Source organism: Ciona robusta, chromosome 9 (assembly GCF_009617815.1).
Source record: "Ciona robusta chromosome 9, ASM961781v2".
Lineage (NCBI taxonomy): Eukaryota > Metazoa > Chordata > Ascidiacea > Phlebobranchia > Cionidae > Ciona > Ciona robusta.
Genome location: NC_143243.1, coordinates 2,467,434 through 2,485,784, shown reverse-complemented (window position 1 = coordinate 2,485,784; position 18,351 = coordinate 2,467,434). Strand labels below are relative to the sequence as shown.

General features: G+C 34.8%; 3 protein-coding genes and 1 long non-coding RNA gene across 6 annotated transcripts in view; 3 read left to right on the top strand and 1 right to left on the bottom strand.

The window, feature by feature from the left end:
* Positions 1-1,330: 1,330 nt before the first annotated feature.
* On the top strand, positions 1,331-6,591 carry LOC149730789 (uncharacterized). The gene is made up of 7 exons (XM_089884028.1): positions 1,331-1,539; positions 1,886-2,034; positions 3,282-3,431; positions 4,205-4,364; positions 4,661-4,795; positions 4,857-5,007; positions 5,442-6,591. Exons 1-7 carry the CDS (start codon positions 1,427-1,429, stop codon positions 6,156-6,158), a joined length of 1,575 nt encoding a protein of 524 aa, XP_089740154.1. The 5' UTR covers positions 1,331-1,426; the 3' UTR covers positions 6,159-6,591.
* Positions 6,592-6,730: 139 nt separating this feature from the next.
* Positions 6,731-13,457, top strand: LOC149730788 (sodium- and chloride-dependent taurine transporter-like). 2 transcript variants are annotated; one of them, XM_089884021.1, is made up of 14 exons: positions 6,731-7,177; positions 7,256-7,307; positions 7,368-7,501; positions 7,923-8,054; positions 8,325-8,553; positions 8,612-8,744; positions 8,970-9,104; positions 9,595-9,698; positions 9,921-10,014; positions 10,067-10,210; positions 10,664-10,801; positions 11,397-11,603; positions 12,377-12,550; positions 13,015-13,457. In XM_089884021.1, the coding sequence occupies exons 2-14, from the start codon at positions 7,288-7,290 to the stop codon at positions 13,078-13,080; spliced, it is 1,710 nt and encodes a 569-aa protein (XP_089740147.1). In that variant the 5' UTR covers positions 6,731-7,177; positions 7,256-7,287; the 3' UTR covers positions 13,081-13,457. The 2 variants fall into 2 exon arrangements, with proteins under 2 accessions (XP_089740147.1, XP_089740146.1); XM_089884020.1 differs by having other exon boundaries at positions 7,365-7,501.
* Positions 13,127-17,548, bottom strand: LOC149730787 (uncharacterized). Its single transcript, XM_089884015.1, has 7 exons — positions 17,344-17,548; positions 16,767-16,918; positions 16,131-16,280; positions 15,420-15,651; positions 14,772-14,906; positions 14,560-14,710; positions 13,127-14,345 (listed from the first exon to the last, which is right to left on the bottom strand). Exons 1-7 carry the CDS (start codon positions 17,454-17,456, stop codon positions 13,521-13,523), a joined length of 1,758 nt encoding a protein of 585 aa, XP_089740141.1. The 5' UTR covers positions 17,457-17,548; the 3' UTR covers positions 13,127-13,520.
* Positions 14,780-18,351, top strand: part of LOC149730786 (uncharacterized) — an 11,835-nt gene continuing 8,263 nt past the window's right edge. For both annotated transcript variants that reach the window (XR_016385634.1, XR_016385635.1), the window contains exon 1: positions 14,780-14,919. This is a non-coding gene — a long non-coding RNA (uncharacterized LOC149730786). The remainder of the gene's footprint in view (positions 14,920-18,351) is intronic.

Here is an 18,351-nt window from a genome sequence, read left to right as displayed (position 1 = left end):
TTTCGCTTGGTCTCCATTGTAAAAGATAGGCGCACAGTGGTTTTATGTATGTGTATGTATGTAACTTACTTTATCCTCGCGTGGCCGGAAAATGACAGTCGTTATCACACGGGTTTAACACCTCGTGCCAGCTTACGAGTTACCATGTATGTTACTTTGTGGGTGATTATTTTTTTGGGATTTTTTCATTTTTTTTATGTATGGCTGATAATTTGGACAACCCATTAGTGACCACTGGGCTGAAGCAATTGTCGTTAAGTGTCTTGCCCAAGGACACATACGCCCACAATGGTAGCAGCGACGAGCCTTGAACCCATTACCTAATGGTTACAGGCAGGCGCGCTAACCACTACGCCACGGCGCCGGACTTTTAGGAGGTTTTACCTGTTTATTTCAAAAACTACACCAACTACTCAAGTTTATTAGGCCAGTTTAGTTATTTGGTAGGTTAACGCTTACAGTTTACCACTCATTTGGAAAATTTAATTATTTAATAATTTTAATTAAAAACTTTAAACAAACGGTTTATTAGAAATATATATATACTAGAAAATAGTTATTTTACCTTATAACTTTTAATTAAATAAAAAAAAAAAAACGAATAAAAACAACATAAAACGCCCTCGATTCCGTTGACTACAATGGTAAACGGGAACGACCCGTGAAAGAGAGAGAGAGTGTATCACCTCTCTCCTTTACCGACATTGGAGATGCGCGTTCTATTCTTTTTTATTTCTGTGGCAAAAACACGCAATTGGGAAATTCCCACAGACGAAACTTCTCTTTTTCTTTCATCTTCCTTTCGAGTTTCGCTTACATTTGTTTTTTCAATTTGTGTTCCTGTTTGGTATTAGAGTGATAAAGTTATCGCTTTGCTTTAATTTATATGTTAAATTAAATTACATTAACTTAATGTAGTTAGCTGATAAACAGTAAAGTTAGGACTGATTAATTAGATGTGTTGTGTTTTATTATTGTTTTGTTTGACCTTATTTGCATGGTAGATACTGAAACATGTAAGCTGAGACATATTTTTTTATATTTAACTCTCGGGCATATTCTATTGAATATACTTAGTTCCTAGGTATTTTTGTTGTATGTTTAATTCTTAGGCATAGTACAACAGAATTTGTCTGAGAGTTAAATATACAGAAGAATATGCCTGAGAGTTCAATATATAAAACAGAATATGCCTGAGAGTCAAATATATACAACAGAATATGCATGGGGGTTAACTATATATATAAATTTAAAAAATATGCTTCAGCTTACATGTTTTAGTATCTACTCATTTGCATATAATGATATGTAGTGTTAATAATAAGATATGGTACGTTTTTATTTTTTAGGTTAAGATTTTTATAAGATCAAAAGTATTATAGAGTATGGGTACTCTAACATAAATGGTGTCTGTTGGTATGTAGAAATGCGTTATTTATCTTCACAAGTCTTTCTTGGTCTTGTTTTAGAGTTCCTTATTTCTTATACACCTTCAGCATCTCGTATAAAACACTGTTCCAACAAAACCAATGGACAAAAGTAAGCATATATATTTTTAGGTAATGGTGAACTTAATATATACACAGTACAGTTACTGCTTCTAGTTCTAACTAACCCATAGGGTATGAGTTTCTCGCCACTGCTACCATTTTGGGCCTCTTTGAGCAAGACACTTAATGGCAATTGCTCAACCCCAATGGTTACTAATGGGTTGTATACATTGTCAACTATACAAAAAATACACCCACAAAGATATATACACCGTAACTGGTAAGCTGGCACAAGGTGTATGAAACAGAACACCTGTGTTATAACAACTGGCCAACTGCCATGGATAAAGCAAGTTACATTTATTTATTCAGCATAAATTACAATTATGTTTCAGTTGCAAGTTTGACCACAGGCATAATATACTATGGTGTGATTCCACAACTTTTACTTCATTACCTCCACCCAATGAAATACATGGAGAAGGTGATCCTCGGTATGCTGAAACAATTTACTTAAACTCAAGTTGCCAACAGAATTTTAGAGGTACATATGTTAAAATAAAAAAAATTACTTGCAAGGATATATATGTCTGGCGCCGTGGCATAGTGGCTTGGGAGCCTGCTTCTAACCCAGAGGTAATGGGTTCAAGGCTCGCCGCTGCCACCATTGTGCACGGCCATATGTGTCCTTGGGCAAGACACCTAACGGAAGTTGCTACAACTCAGTGGTCACTAATGGCTTGTTCAAATTTTCAGCCATACAAAAAATATAATAATAATCACCCACAAAGTAGCATACTTGGTAGCTGCGACGAGATGCATGAAACAGAACACCTGTTATAACGACTGTCGTTTTTTTGCAACGCGAGGGTTAAGTAAGTTGCATCTATTTATTCAAAATCATATGTAGTAACTCGTATGGGAGGTGTACGAAACAGAACAATCGTGTTATAACGATTGTCCTTACTTTACCACAAAGATAAATGCGATACATTTATTATTTTTTCTAACTTTTTTGTAGAAGTTTTCCAAGTTATTTACAGTAAAGTTATCGTGGTAACATTTATTATATCTAGCCATTGTTTAGCCTCCTTTTATTGTAGCACTTAAAATTTAACAACGACCCTAATGTATTTCTAAATTTTGCAATGGATAAAAGTGCCATTAAACTCCCTGTTACAAATGTTAACTCTTAGGTCATGTGCATGGTTTGAACTGTTTAATATGATCTAAAAAAAAAAACGGTTTGGCCTTCCATTTACGATATGCTCTCCCACTTTATATACCCTTAGCATCTCAGAGCAACCCAACATCTTAGTGTAATATTTTCGTTTTAAAATATATGTATCCTAATTAAATAAAATAGGTAACTTTTTTATGCTTGAGTGGAAGTACAACAACAGTCATTAAAACATTTATGTTCTGTTAGATGCACTTTGTGTCCTCAAGTTATGTAACTTTGTGGGTGATTTTTTTTATGTTAATTTATGACTAACAATTCAGACAACCCAAAAGGGACCGCTGAGTTGAACCAATTTTGATTAGGTATCTTGATCAAGAACACATTTGCCCCCAATGGTAGAAGTATCGAGCGTGAAACTTTGCCATGGCGCCTAACAAAGTTGGAACTTGGAAATCTTACCATGATTTTTTACTTAGGAATTGCATTTTTATTAGAGAACAATAACAAATTACTTGATAGTTTGCATTCAGTGTCCACATAGACCTATTTGCTATAACATATTCTTGTAGCAATTCCTGTTTAATAATTAACTTTGCATATTCTTTCAGGTGTTCTGCGGCAATACGCCCATGTAAAGCAACTGAACTATGACGACAACATGATACAAACTATTCCCAAGTCATGCTTCAGTCATTTACATCTAGATGAACTTATATTGTCACGGAATTCAATTTCAACCATTAATAGTGCTTTTAATGGTAATACCTATCTACTATTGATGTGAATTCCTAGTTTTTCATGAAAAGATTATGTTTGTTCGGTGGTGGTATACTTGAACATACAGAACCATTTTCAAAAAAGCGCATCTAAACCAAAAAAAATGGGGGTTTAACAGTCATGCTTTATACCTTACACTTTTCCCCCCCTTTTTATTAATAGCGTGTTTTAAAGACTCTCATTTTGCTGTTGATTTCTAGTTTCAGTAATTTGATTTTCTTTATTGTTTTCGAAGCGATAAATAAAAGTTACGTTGTAATATGTAAAGCACAAATTTTATAAGAAGGGTTTTATGATATACAACCTTCTATTGTAGTTGGCCACCTGAAAAGTGTATTTACTCAGATGTTGTGTTTGTCAATGCCACCATAAAAGGTATTGTACACTTAAGTAGAATTGTAACTTGCGAGTCCATATATTGACTTTGACGTAATCTGCTTTGAATTCTCAGTAATGTTTATTTAAAACTAAATGCAGTTTAGCTTTAATTAATTTTTTTATTATATCTGGTGCTGTGGCACAGTTGGTTAGCCTGTCTGCCTCTAACCCAGAGGTTATGGCTTCAAGGCTCTCGCTGCTACCATTGTGAGCGCGTGTGTCCTTGGGCAGAACACTTAACGGCAATTACTCCAACCCAGTGGTCACTAATGGTTTGTCGAACTTGTCAGCTATACAATATACAAAATAAACAATTACTCACAAGTCACAATACATTTTTATTTAACATTGTAACATTCATGTATGTTTTTTTTAGGTGTATCAAATTTGACAATTTTACGATTGGATCGGAACAACTTAAAGTATGTGCACAGACATGCTTTCAAAGAATTAATATCAATGAAACTACTTGATCTTAGCTACAATAAAATAAAAAAGTTTGAACCAGGACATCTGAGTGGCCTGGTACAGTTAAGGTAAGGTTAACTGTATTGGTAACTGTGCAGTTGCTATAAATTCTGGCTTATTCTGCGCCATAGTAAAGTAGTTAGCGTATATATTTTGGGGGGACAAAATGCTGAAAATTTTAGCTCTTATTCAAATTCTCAGAATATTAATATTACCTTACAAATGTTGATATTTTAGGGCTTACATCTGTTGGCTTACAAATGTTATTATTTTTTATTAAGGGGTCATACCTTTCTTTCAATATGTTTTATCATCTCCATTACGTGAGTAGCTAATACATTCATATTTACCATTATTTTTTTAGGGAATTGCGGTTGAAGCATAATCACTTACAAAGCCTTGATAGCGATTTGTTGGTGTCATCTCCACATTTGGAAGTTGTTGACCTCAGTTTTAACAGACTTCAATGTTTACCTGCCAACCTGTTTGATAACCAAAGGTTTGTTTATTTTTTTCTTGGTCCGCAAACCTCCTTGATTAAGTTGTTTACTTTGTTGCAGTGACCTGAAATCAGTTCTACTCATGTCAAACCAACTTCGTACTCCACATTCAGATTGGTTTCGACGTATCGTTGCAAATGGGAGGATGCCGGATGTAAATTTAATGCAAAACAACAAATGGTTATGTGATTGCCATTCAATTAAATACAGAGTATGTGATTGTGTTAAATATTGGTTAGAAATGTTTACAGATTAAAGTCGTGTAACCATATGAATGAATGAATGTAACTTACTTTATCCTCGCGTGGCCGGGGGGATTATTTTATGTATGACTGGTAATTTGGACAACCCATTAGTGACCACTGGGTTGGAGCAATTGCCGTTAAGTGTCTTGCCCAAGGACACATACGCCCACAATGGTAGCAGCGACGAGCCTTGAACCCACCTATGGGTTACATGCAGGCGCGCTAACCACTATGCCATGGCACCGGTCGTATTTACCTGTTATTTATTTGGCTAATATTATATAAGAAAATTAGTATGTACTTTTATGTAGCAATGATGGAAGTACTCCATACTTGTATATAAATAGAATATATGCATTGAATAATAATGTATCATATTTATTATGTCACCACTTTGCAGGATTTTCTTAAAGACAAAGATCAATGGATTGATAAATTGGATGTTAGGTGCTTTCAACCTGCAACGAATAAAGGAAAGTATCTAAGTGATGTAAAACACTTTGGAAGCTGTCTTTATCCATTAGAATCATTGGAATGTGAACAGCAACAGTCTTCAACAAGAACAACAAATGTTCTAACGCCGACAACAACAACAAAAACAACAACAACAACAACAACAACAACAACAACTTTTCAACATTTAGAAACATCTGCTGGTGTTCCAAAGCTTTTAAATCAAGTTGCAGAACCTCAAGAAAATCAATTCATGATTATTAGTATTGTAATGGGGTCTGTATGTATTGTTTTAATGGTAGTTGCAGGGGTAGCTGTTTATTGCTGTATGGCAAAGTTTAAAGAGGTTACAGTAGAAAAACAGCCTACCCTTAACAATGAGAATATTGTAGATGTAAATAATCGAAATCGTTCTCCAATGAGAGACTCAAGAACAAATAGCATTAATCAGACTAAAGTTAAGGATGTATGTGTAATACCACGCAACAACATACAACGAAGAAAATGCGACAGTGGTTTTGTGGCGTGGGACGAAGACAGCTTAGTTCCACAGCAGTTTTCAACGAGTAACACACCAGGAAATATGATACGTGAAACACAGGATCAAAGAAGCATTTTAAGTGGTGACGACCACAACGATTATGAGGATGTCTCCTATGTATAAGCCAACCGAATTACAGACAATGTGTAAAAGTCGAATATGCAAATCGTGACAAAATTTACACTTTACCGTTATCGTAATTTTATTGGTTTACTATGCACATAGGACATTTAAATTTGCCTTAATTTGAAGACCGAAGCACTTATTTCAACATCATTTTATGAAATGTATAATTAGCTTGTGGCAAATTTACGAATTTACGAATTCGTTCCTGCTGACATAAGTGTCACTGAAGCGTGTTGCTCGCATTTGAACTCGTGGGTTTTTTATAAGCTTGCTTTTATCGCTGTACATTCCATGCTTTAACTGTGCCTTTTGATCAATTATGTGCTACTCAGTGTTTGGAGTAGTTAGGCCTATAGTGTATTAAAAATATGCTTTATAACAAAGTTATATGCAATACACATCCAAACGTCTATTAAACACGCACAGCCTACGACCTATGGTTCCCGCAATGCTTATAGGGGTTTTATTATCACTTTATAACTTAAACAATTCTGATTTTTAGGTCTGACCGAAAAGGGGGCTTTATAGCAAGAACGTGCGCAAAAACTAAGTCAGAAAAAATATATTTAAACCCAGGAAAATGCCTCAGTACACAGAACACTACTTGTTTTCTTGGTCGCAGGAACAGACGAGATGCTCATAGTCATACAACAGTTGAGCCATATGTAATAGTTGCCACAAAGGGGACTTTGACATTCAATTTTTATGCATTGAGTTAAAATTTGGATAAACTGTACACTTAAATCTATGCTGAAACAAAGACAGTCGTAAATAGCTTAATGGCAAAGACTTACTTCCCAAACAGCTATCTGCAGTCAATGTTACAGAACAATTAGAATTAACAATTGTCTGCCTTTGGATTTTGACATTCATCTTAGTAAAGTATGAGCATAATTCAACATCAAATCCCAAGGGTTTATGCTATACTGTGCGCGTACATGGTCAGAGTCATTCATAACAACTTAACAGTATAACCGATGTACGCGTCCGATAAAAGTTTTGTAAAAAGATACCAGGTTTGTCAATGTTACGACATATTTTAAAAATTGCGCGCAGTTTGAAATGTTGGTCAGTAAATTCTTATTTTGTAACAGAACCGAATTACATTGGAAACATATTGAAAGAGATGACAGAAAATAAGATGATGTAGGATGTGTTTTTGCATTAATCTTTTACATTAAAAACAAGTCATGTATATATCAGCAGAGAAGCGGCAGTACCAACCCAACCAAGGGAAAAATGGAAGAAAAACATCGACTTTGGATTTTCTATCGCTGGTGGTTTTGTGGGGCTTGGAAACGTTTGGAGATTTCCATATTTATGTTACAAAAATGGTGGAGGTAAAATTGTTACGTAACTGTCCTTACCAACGTCCTTGCTAATTCTATTCGTCCGGCGACGTGTCTCAGATTAAGCGCCGGCATTGTAACTGACGGATATCAGGTTTAAAGAAAAAACAAACAAACACTCACAAAGTTAAAGTTACAAATGTGGTAACTTGTAAACAGGTTCGAGGTGTTTGAAACAAAACACGCATGTTATGGTGAAATGGACACGCTTTTATCGAACAGGTTTTGTACTTTTGTTTTATTCATTGGTTGTATCGACTGACGCTTTTCCTTTACTTTCCCTCTTTAGGCTTGTGTGAACTTTTCCGAACCTCGCTTACTGTGACAGCAGAGATAAAATTAAACATGCGTTCATGTTATACCAACTACCGTTAACAAGAAAATAAAATTAGTTACATTCATATACTTTCAGGTGCTTTTCTCATCCCGTACATTATTTTCGTGGCTGTTGGTGCTCTGCCGGTATTTTTTCTCGAAGTGACGCTGGGGCAATACACTAACAAGGGAAGTTCTCTTGCCTATGAAATCGTGCCGTTATTCAAAGGTATAGAAACCTGACAATTTATGTTTGTTTAGGACCATTCATAATCGGCTGTGTAGTGCTATACAACTATTGGTTCAGTTGGGTTACTATTAGAACCTAAATCCCACATTTCCCAATTGTGTTTTTACCGAATAACATCAGCGCTGTTTTACAGTCCTGCAGGTCCAGTTATATAATCATGTAAATATTCTTTATTAAATACAAAATGAGACGAGAAAAGAGATGTTAAGCACGTTCCACTTAACCCTCCCTCTTTTACATATACATCAGGACTCAGCCTTGCTGTGAATATTATCAATTACTACTTTAACGTTTACTATGCCGTGATACTGGCTTGGGCTCTGCGATATTTCTTCGCATCCATGTCCGCTGAACTTCCATGGTCCACATGCGGGAATTCGTGGAATACTGAGCAATGTTTTGCGTTTGGCCGAAACAATTCAAATTTCACTTTCGGGAACTTGAGCGGAAAAATATCCTCCGTCAGGGAATACTGGGAGTAAATTATGCGTGATGTGTTAGACTACCTTGCACTACTTAAATACTGTTTTATACAGGAGAGGGATATTAGGAAAATCAGAAGGAATATCTGATATTGGGACACTACGTTGGGAATTGGTTTTGTGTCTGATACTTACGTGGGTGGTTCTTTACTTTTGTATCTGGAAAGGAATCGCTTGGACTAGCAAGGTATTTGTAGTTTATTGTGTCGCAATGGCGTGAGCGCAACCGCAATCAAAGAATGTCACTACCATTCTGACAGAATGTGTCTTTGAGGAAGTATAAAACGTATATTTAAATTAATATGAAATATATGTATCTTGAATGAATGAATTCATTCATGAATTCATTCATTCATTCATTCATTCATTTATTCATTCATTCATTCATATGTATCTTGTTATTTTTAAATAGGTCGTATATTTCACCGCCACATTCCCACTTATTATGTTGCTTATTCTTCTTATAAGAGGCGTAACATTACAAGGTGCTGGTCATGGAATTCTATTTTATTTAAGACCTGATCTTGAACGGTTAAAGGACGCTCAAGTGAGTGGTTATTAAGAAAATGTAGTAATGTGGGGTAAGATGGGACACGGTTAGCATCTAAATACTATGCCTTCTGACCGTGGTTTGAATGATTAACACTGCGGCTACGGTTTATAATTCTGTAAACATTGTTTGTTTACTACTAAATGAGACGGAAAAAGAGAATGATACCATGTCCCATCTTACCATAGCCTACTAGCAGCTTAGTTTATATTAGGGTAAGACGGTTCACGTTTTTTTCTGTTTTATCGTCCCGTTTGGCAGTAAACAAAAAATATTTACGGAATTATATAACCGTAGCCTCACGGCTCCAAAATAGCGTCGTTATCTGCAAAAAAACACAATTAGTTATTTATCTTACTCCACAATACCATACATTTAATTACTTTGTTAATTACCGTTTAGTTATACTGTAGTCTTGGCCATCTATACCTTTGTACGTGACTTATCTTTACCATTTAATATACTAAAAATAACATGTATTTTTCAGGTTTGGTTAGATGCAGCTGCACAAGTATTTTTCTCATATGCGCTATGTAAAGGTATGATGATTACAATGGGAAGCTACAATTCTTATCATTATAACAGCTACAGGTAAACACAATCTTTCATTGCCCCTATTGGTTTTACATTCTAACTAAAAGTAAATATGTTTTTATTGGAAGTGTGATGTTCTTTGTTTCTTAAGAAAATTTGTCCCATCGACCCCACCCACTATTCTGTTTTTTTTCGTTTCATCTCATTTTTATCTTCGATCACTAGTGCCATCAAGATACAAACAAAACTTATCAATATTAAACCTACATTATTATAAAGGGACTGCATTGTGCTGTCAGTTTTAAACAGCGGAATTAGTTTCGTATCCGGCTTCGCTATATTTTCAGTGCTCGGCTTTATGGCTCAAGAACAGGTATATATTAATTACCAAATCTCTGATACTGCATTAATATTTACCATGACAGGGTATTGATATCAAGCATGTGGCCGAATCTGGACCAGGTCTAGCATTTATCGCTTACCCAAAAGCACTGACACTAATGCCGTTACCACAATTCTGGGGGTGCTTGTTCTTCTTGATGCTGTTTATGTTAGGCATGGATAGTGAGGTATATTTAGCCAATGCTTAACTAATAAATTAAGGAATAATTGAATTAATGCATTCATAAATGTATCTTATTATCCCCGAGAGGCGGGGAAACATACAGCAGTCGTTATAATGTGGTTGTTCCATTTCATACACCTCGAAACCGATTACGAAATCCATGTATGTGTAGCTGTGTGGGTAAATGTAACTTGCTTTATCCTCGAGTGGCGGGAAAATTAACACGACAATCGTTATAATATGGGTGTTCTGTTTCATACACCTCGTGACCGCTTATGAGTTACCACGTGTGTAACTTAGTCGAATTTTGTAGCTCTGCCATACACTTTATTTTGTTAACCCATACTAAGAACTAGGGTTTTACAATCTGTGTCCTTTAGCACTATGTTTTTGATGTAGGCTTATGTAACTTGCATGACGGTTTGGAATATAATGGGTAACACTCATGACTATATAGTTTGTAGGTCTTGAAACTTTGATGGCAGCGTTTGTGGATTATAGACCGCATTGGTTCAAAAAAAGACACAGCAAAGAGATTTTCTTGGCATTTTTGTGCTTCACCCAATTTCTAATTGGTCTCTCAATGGTTACCAACGTAAGAGAATATTGTATGTTTCATGACGTAAGGTATAACTGAATTAGTCCGCAATGTTTAAACTACAGAACGACTGACTGAAAAGTACAGTGTTTTAATATTTGTCTAGCGAGTTTGTAGCCTACATTGTAAAAGTAGCTAATATGCAAATCTATATTACTGCGTGGGTCAAGATAGGTTACCTTTAACACATAATTTCCCATTATTCCTAAACGTGTTTTCAATAATTAACAACGCTCTTATAAGCTACAATTATATAATGTTTAAAAATGTTCTTTGTTACTGTGGGATGGACGATAAGCTAGAATGGAAACACAACACTCTTAGCACAGAATATCCAAATACCCTGGTCGTGTTAGAAACAATTAACAACCGTTTATGGAAGTCGTGGGGATACGGTTTTATATTTATTTAAATGTTTTTTTTCTTTTTTACTACCAAATGGGACGAGAAAATATAAACTAAAAAGTGTACCATCTTCCCCAACGCCAATTATACATTAGTGTATAATGATGAATGTGTATTAAATCTAGACCTGACATATCAGTATAACATTATGTTATGTATACCAAAATATAACCCTTAATTTCCCCAGGGGGGTGTGTACGTACTTAACATATTTGATAATTACTCGTCCGCCGGTTGGTCTCTCTTGTTCTTGGCTGCATGCCAATGTGTTGCTGTGGCATGGATACATGGTATAAACAAGTACTGGAACATTGTTTGTGACATGATTGGTTTTGGACCGAGGGTTCCTTGGTTTAAATGGTGCTGGACTCTATTTACTCCACTTTCAAGCATGGTAAGTAATTATCTCTATTAAGTTACATACGTGGTATAGCTCGAAAGCGAGCACGAAGTTTATGAAATAGAGTACCGTGTTGTACGACTTTGCTCAGCCACGCAGAATAAATAAGTTACATTGCATCACTCAAGTATAGCTAAAATGTTACGAAAACCGAGCACCGGTTCTGTACTTTACCTATGCTGTGGGTATTGTGGTATTGTAGTGGCTTAAATTCCACGATTTCCGACACGCCTCGCCAGAACCTCACCCGTATAGAATAAAACATAGAAGATACCCCGAGCCGGAATGGAGAATCCGATTATGTAATGTTGTGTGATAATAAAACAAAAGTGGAATTTATGTGTTTCTACCATTATAAACTATACGCAATCGTGCGTAAGTGAACCAGTGCGTGATTAATTTTACACAGAACAGTTATTAGCCACAATGCCATTAAATCAATTATAATTTAAAACAATTAAAAGTCGCAGTGCGTTACGGTTTAAGACGGTTTAAACAACAGAATATAAAAACTGCTGCTATTAGGTATAGTAGGGTGGGGGAGATGGGACACCTATTCATTATATTTTCTTGTCCCATTTGGTAGCAAAGAAAGAACAATTAAAGAATTATAAAACCGTGTCCTCACAACTCCTATACAGGCCGTTTTGGATATTATGTTTCAATGGTGTCCCATCTTCCCCCACCCTACTATATTATTTCAACACAATTTTTCTTGGTTCTATAACCACAAGTATGAAGTGATGTTAAAATATTTTATCTTTCAGGTTTTGTTTGTTACCAGCCTGGTCTATTACAAGCCGCTAACGTATGACAAGACCTATGTATATCCTGCCTGGGCAGTTGTAGTGTGTTGGCTTATAGCAATGTCTTCTATGATATGGATTCCACTTTATGCTGCTTATCGATATTTTGTAGTGGCACAGGGAACACTTTATGAGGTAATACATACATATACTATGGACACATACTAGAGTTAGCATGTTTTATATGTCATATCACTGTTATATGGTAGCCTACTGTGCGTTAGGGTCGGACACATTTAGCACACAATATCAAAATATTCTGATCGTGTTTATACAATCAACAACGTTCTGTGGGAGTCGTGAGGATGTGGTTTTATAATTATTTGTTTTTTTATTTGTCTGCAACCAAATGGGACGAGAAAGTAGTATAAAAAGGTGTCCCATCTCCCCCACCCTACTGTATATTTTATATCAGAGTGATAAGTTTCTTTCAAATGCGCCCACAATGGTAGCAGCTTAGGCTATGTGATATTTCTTGGTTTTGAGACGAGCACTCTAGATGTTGGACCATTACACATGAAATGTTACATGGTCATGAACGTACATATTTCAATTCAAACCATGTAAAAAATTGCATGTAAACTTGCTTTATATTTCAGCGTTGGGTAGAAGTTACAACCAGCGAATTAAAAGATAAGCATCCGGGGAAGTACCTGATGACGTAATTTCTAAACCTCCTGGCGATTTGTTCTATGTCAAGCAAAACTCAAGTTACTACTTGCGTGTTTATTCATTTAGTTTGAACTTTTACACGGTATTTACACACGTGATTATACATGCAATGCGAGTTATTTGGAATGCGTAGTTAAAACAGTTAGCGTGTTAAGCATTCATTTTATGAAAGCAAATAAAAAAGTAAGAGGTGCTAGTGTAAGTGTATAGTTTACAAAGCGAGTGGGTACATTTTTAGAAATCGCATTTCATCCTCAAAAGGTTGTTACAGTGACTTATATATGAATTATTTACTATAAAAATGCATAAATATTGAACTTATTTAATCCACTTGTTTTTAGTGCACATAATAAAGAAAGCTTGATCATCATGTTTACCATATGGTATATTTCGAATGAAAAGCATATACACGTTTTAGTTAATAATGTGAGCATTATGCTTCTTCGAGCGGATCTAGCCCATCTAAAACGCTTCTTCCATCATAATATGATGTGTGGCTAATTCGCTCTTCAGTTTCAAGCGCTTGGGAAGGTAATTTTTCCTCTTCAAAACCGCTGTCTGTACGTTTACGGTATTTACGGTTTGTAGGATTAGGAATTTCACCGGCTTGGTACAACTGTGGCTCAATTTCATTTAAGCTTAAACTTGATGCAGAATAAAGAAGCTTTGGTCCAGTTTGATTGTCGATTGTTTGATCATCCATTTTTATCTCTGGCTCTTCGTACAAATTTTGTCCTGCTTCATCATCTTTGTTGGTCATAGGATTATTATTTTGTTTTTTCACCAACTTCTCTTTTTTCCATTTGCGTCTCATACAGTAAACAGCCATTCCTAAAATGGCAAAACATAAAACTGCGACTAAAGAAATAATGATAATCATCAATGGACTCTTATCTTTCTTGGTTGATGGATCTGCACCTAGGTTTAACACCAACGGAGTATTGACAGGAAGAGTAATTGTTGTTGTAACTTGGCTCCTAGGTTTTATTTTTGCTTTAATTGTTGTTGATTTTTCTGTTGTTGTTGATTTTGTTGTTGTTGTTGTTGTTGTTGGCCTTGGAACATTTGTTGTTGTTGTTCTTGTTGAAGACTCTTGCTGTTCACATTCCAATGGTTCTAATGGATAAGGACAGTTGCTTCCAAAGTGTTTTACATCACTTAGATATTTTCCTTCATTCGTTGCAGGTTGAAAGCACCTAACATCCAATTTATCAATCCATTGATCTTCGTGCTCGGTTATTTCATTCAAAAGAAAATTCTGAAAAGTTAGAACACTATAATAAGGTATTCCATTATTCTATGCATATATTCGTTTTACATACAAAAAGTTTGGATTATATTTTTCATAGCTATGTAAAAGTATGTACCAATTCTCTTATATATGATAAGCACAATAAATAATAGGTAAATATAATTACATAATCTTAATCTGTAAACTGCATTTCTAGCCAATATTTAACAAAATTACATACTCTGTAACTTATTGAATGGCAATCACACAACCATTTGTTGTTTTGCATTAAATTTACATCCGGCATCCTCCCATTTGCAACGATACTTCGAAACCAATCTGGATGTGGAGTACGAAGTTGGTTTGACATGAGTAGAACTGATTTCAGGTCACTGCAACAAAGTAAACAACTTAATCAAGGAGGTTTGCGGACCAAGAAAAAAATAAACAAACCTTTGGTTATCAAACAGGTTGGCAGGTAAACATTGAAGTCTGTTAAAACTGAGGTCAACAACTTCCAAATGTGGAGATGACACCAACAAGTGGCTATCAAGGCTTTGTAAGTGATTACTTCTTAAACGCAACTTACTGAAACATGAAGGTAAATGTAAAGTTTGTTTACATTCATAGAATATGATACCTGGTACATATGCTATTAACCAGTAAATGTACTAACTGCAAAGCTGTAATGTTAACAATTACTCTTCATGTAGTTGTAAATGTTATACATAGTCACATTTAAATTGTATATAGATGAATTTTTACAAAACTAATTGTTAAACTGACAAAAAAGATTGTTGTAGTAGGTCAGTTCTTTTATTTGTGGCAATCACAGAATTAGGAATAAATTAACGGCAAAGCTGTGTCTACATAATTTTCAAACCCCTTTTTAAACAGTCTTTGTAGGCATATGTGACGCATATACAAATGATGCATTTTTTTAAACGTTTTAATCACTGTATTAAAGTTAAACCATTGTAGTAGGCAGCCCCCCCCCCCCACCAAATTAAACAGGGACCCATTTTGGCCGTGACAAAAACATTTTGATTCACTGTAAAGTATATTTGTCATGTTGTAATTGTTGGTGTGAAAAAAACTTACTTTAAGTTGACTAGGCCGCTTAAATGTCCAGGTTCAAACTTAGTAAGTCGATTGTTACTTAGATCAAGACTGGTCAAAGACGTTAGACCTTCGAAAGCATTTCTGTGCACGTAGGTTAGCATGTTGTCACTCAAATCAAGGCTAGTTAAACTGAGTAATTCAGAAAAATGGTCATCAAGTATTTCCTGTAACTGGTTCCCATTCAAGTGTAATGTCTTCAAATGAGATAACCCTTAAGGAAATACAAATTATTGTTAAAGTGTCATAAATTACAATATACAACAACAAAAATAACAATAGTGGGCAAAAGACTTTGTAAAATTAAACCATAAACACACTTGTCTATGTGTTTGTGAAAGGGAGCCCTATCATGTGTGTAACATGAAACCAGTCAAATCCTTTGAAAGCATAGTTACTTAGTTTGTAGTGATGGAAAGAAAAGATTGATGTTTTTAAACAAAAGCTTATTCATATCATAGAGTTTTAAACATTTTAGCAAACAAATCTAAAACAAAACTTTATATAACCAAAAGTAAAAGAATTAAATTATTCGCTTTTATTACTTAATTAACTTTTTTGTAAGCAAAACAGGCGTGGAAAGTGTACACAATTTGACCATTTTACAAACAACATTCTGACTAATAATATGTATTATTACAGTAACCCTCCCAATAAAATAACCTAGAATTAGGAATAAAATATAGGTATTACCATTAAAAGCACTATTAATGGTTGAAATTGAATTCCGTGACAATATAAGTTCTTCTAGATGTAAATGACTGAAGCATGACTTGGGAATAGTTTGTATCATGTTATCATCATAGTTTAATTGCTTTGCATGGGTGTATTGCCGCAGTTGACCTAAAACAGAATAGAATTTGAATTGTTAAAGCAGTTAAACCGAAAAGACAAATATTTTAAAGGATTTGTTCCTAACAATATTAGTATGATTTTGATTGCCTTACACTAAGTACATGTGCAAATAAATGACAGACCTTTAGCTTATATTGCTTATTTTAGGTATAAGGCTATTGGCAAATTTGTTTAAGAAATCTCAAAGACGAAAAGTAAACATCAAGAAATAAGAATAATCATTTAAATTTTAATTGTATATATTTTAAGAGTTTTTTAAGAGTTCAAATATACTCTTGAGCCAAGAATCAAAAAATTCTAGTGTTCCAAATACCACATGAAATTATCACCAATACCAACTATATAAAACTTTAATCTGAATTTATTAAAAGTTCAAAACAGTTTTAGCTCAAAACACATTTAAATAGCTAAATCGAAATAATGGGTCCCAATATTTGAGACCCATGATTTATGAACAAATAAGCATACACCAACCTGAGTCAATTTCTTGCAAGCAACTTGAGTTGATGTATATTGATAAGGCAGTGCTGGGTGGGGCTGGGCCTTGTAGCTCAGTGGGAGAAGGCAAGGAGTTACGTGAACGGCCGTCACACCTTAGTATTCTCGACAAATATTGATAATGGCATCTAAGGAAATAATTTCAATTAGATTGTATGTTTTTCAGTGCCCGAGTATTCAGTGCCTGTATCTTTTTATTTCAGTGCCTGAGTGGTATCATGTTTTTCTGTAGACCAAAGGCAATGGGTTTGAGGCTTGACGCTGCTACCATTAGTGGGTGTTTGTGTCATTGGGCAAGAAACTTAGTAACAATTGCTAAAACCCAGTGGTATGTTATGGGTTGTCCAACTAAGGTGTATGAAACAGAACACCCGTGTTATAATGAGAGTCATTGCTCTGCTAATGTTCTTCCAAAACATGACAAGTTTGCAAAGACTCAAACTATTGACATGCAAGCGTAGTAACATGTATTTCCTCCCCCCAATAATTTAGTATTTATTTTCCACACATAACATATATATTGTATATAATACATATTAACATGTATATTTACCTTTGCACATTTCCTTTGTTGCTACAATGTTTTGTAGGAGAAGCTGATATTGTTTCATGAAAAAGTAATTGTAAACCAAGACATAGAAAAACTTGCGCAGATGAAAATGTCATTTTTTGTTTTTCTCATAACAACAACCAACACTTAATAAGAGTATTGGTCACTCAACCCTACTCTTATACTTTACATTTTGTGACCCTGCACATAACCTGTAGAGATAAAAGTTATATACTAATGTATAGTAGAGTGGAAAAGATGGGACACCTTTTTTATTTTCTTATCCCATTTTTTGTATTTGCTTATATAGATTTTTAATAGATGTATATAGGGATAGTGGTAAAGACTGTGAATATGTAGGGTAGGGAAAGATGGGACACCCTTTCATTTTATTTTCTCCTCTCATTCGGTATTAAACAAAGAACATTTAATGAATTATAAAACTGTATCTTCACGACTTCCATAGACTGTTGTTAATTGTTTAAAACACAATCAGTATAATCCGTTCATATGTTATTAACGTGTCCCGTCTTTCCCTGCCCTATTATACTAATGGTTCATAAGTTTACTGAAAACGTATGAAGCTCATAGCATTCACATTTTGGGACCCTTCACTCGCAACCTGCAAAAATACAAATTATACAACTAATATATCATTGGGTCATAAATTTACTAAAATAACTTACAAAACAAAAGCTGCAAAAACTGCAATGCAAATATTCTAAATATTTCTTATTCACTTAAAAAACAGAGGAATTAAATAGCTGCAAAAAGCTACAATGCAAATAAACCGAACAAACTGCAACTGGCATACTCAAGTAGAGCCTTCAAACTGTTATCACTAAACATACTGTATGTGAATGATTAGCGAACTATCTGTGTATCCTAACCTGACGTTCTATTGAACAAACATATACAGCACAAGAAAATGTTTTAAAACAACTTAAATAAAGATTCAATCAAACGCAATGACACCAAACTTGTCCCAAAAATAGTGCGACCTTCAATACA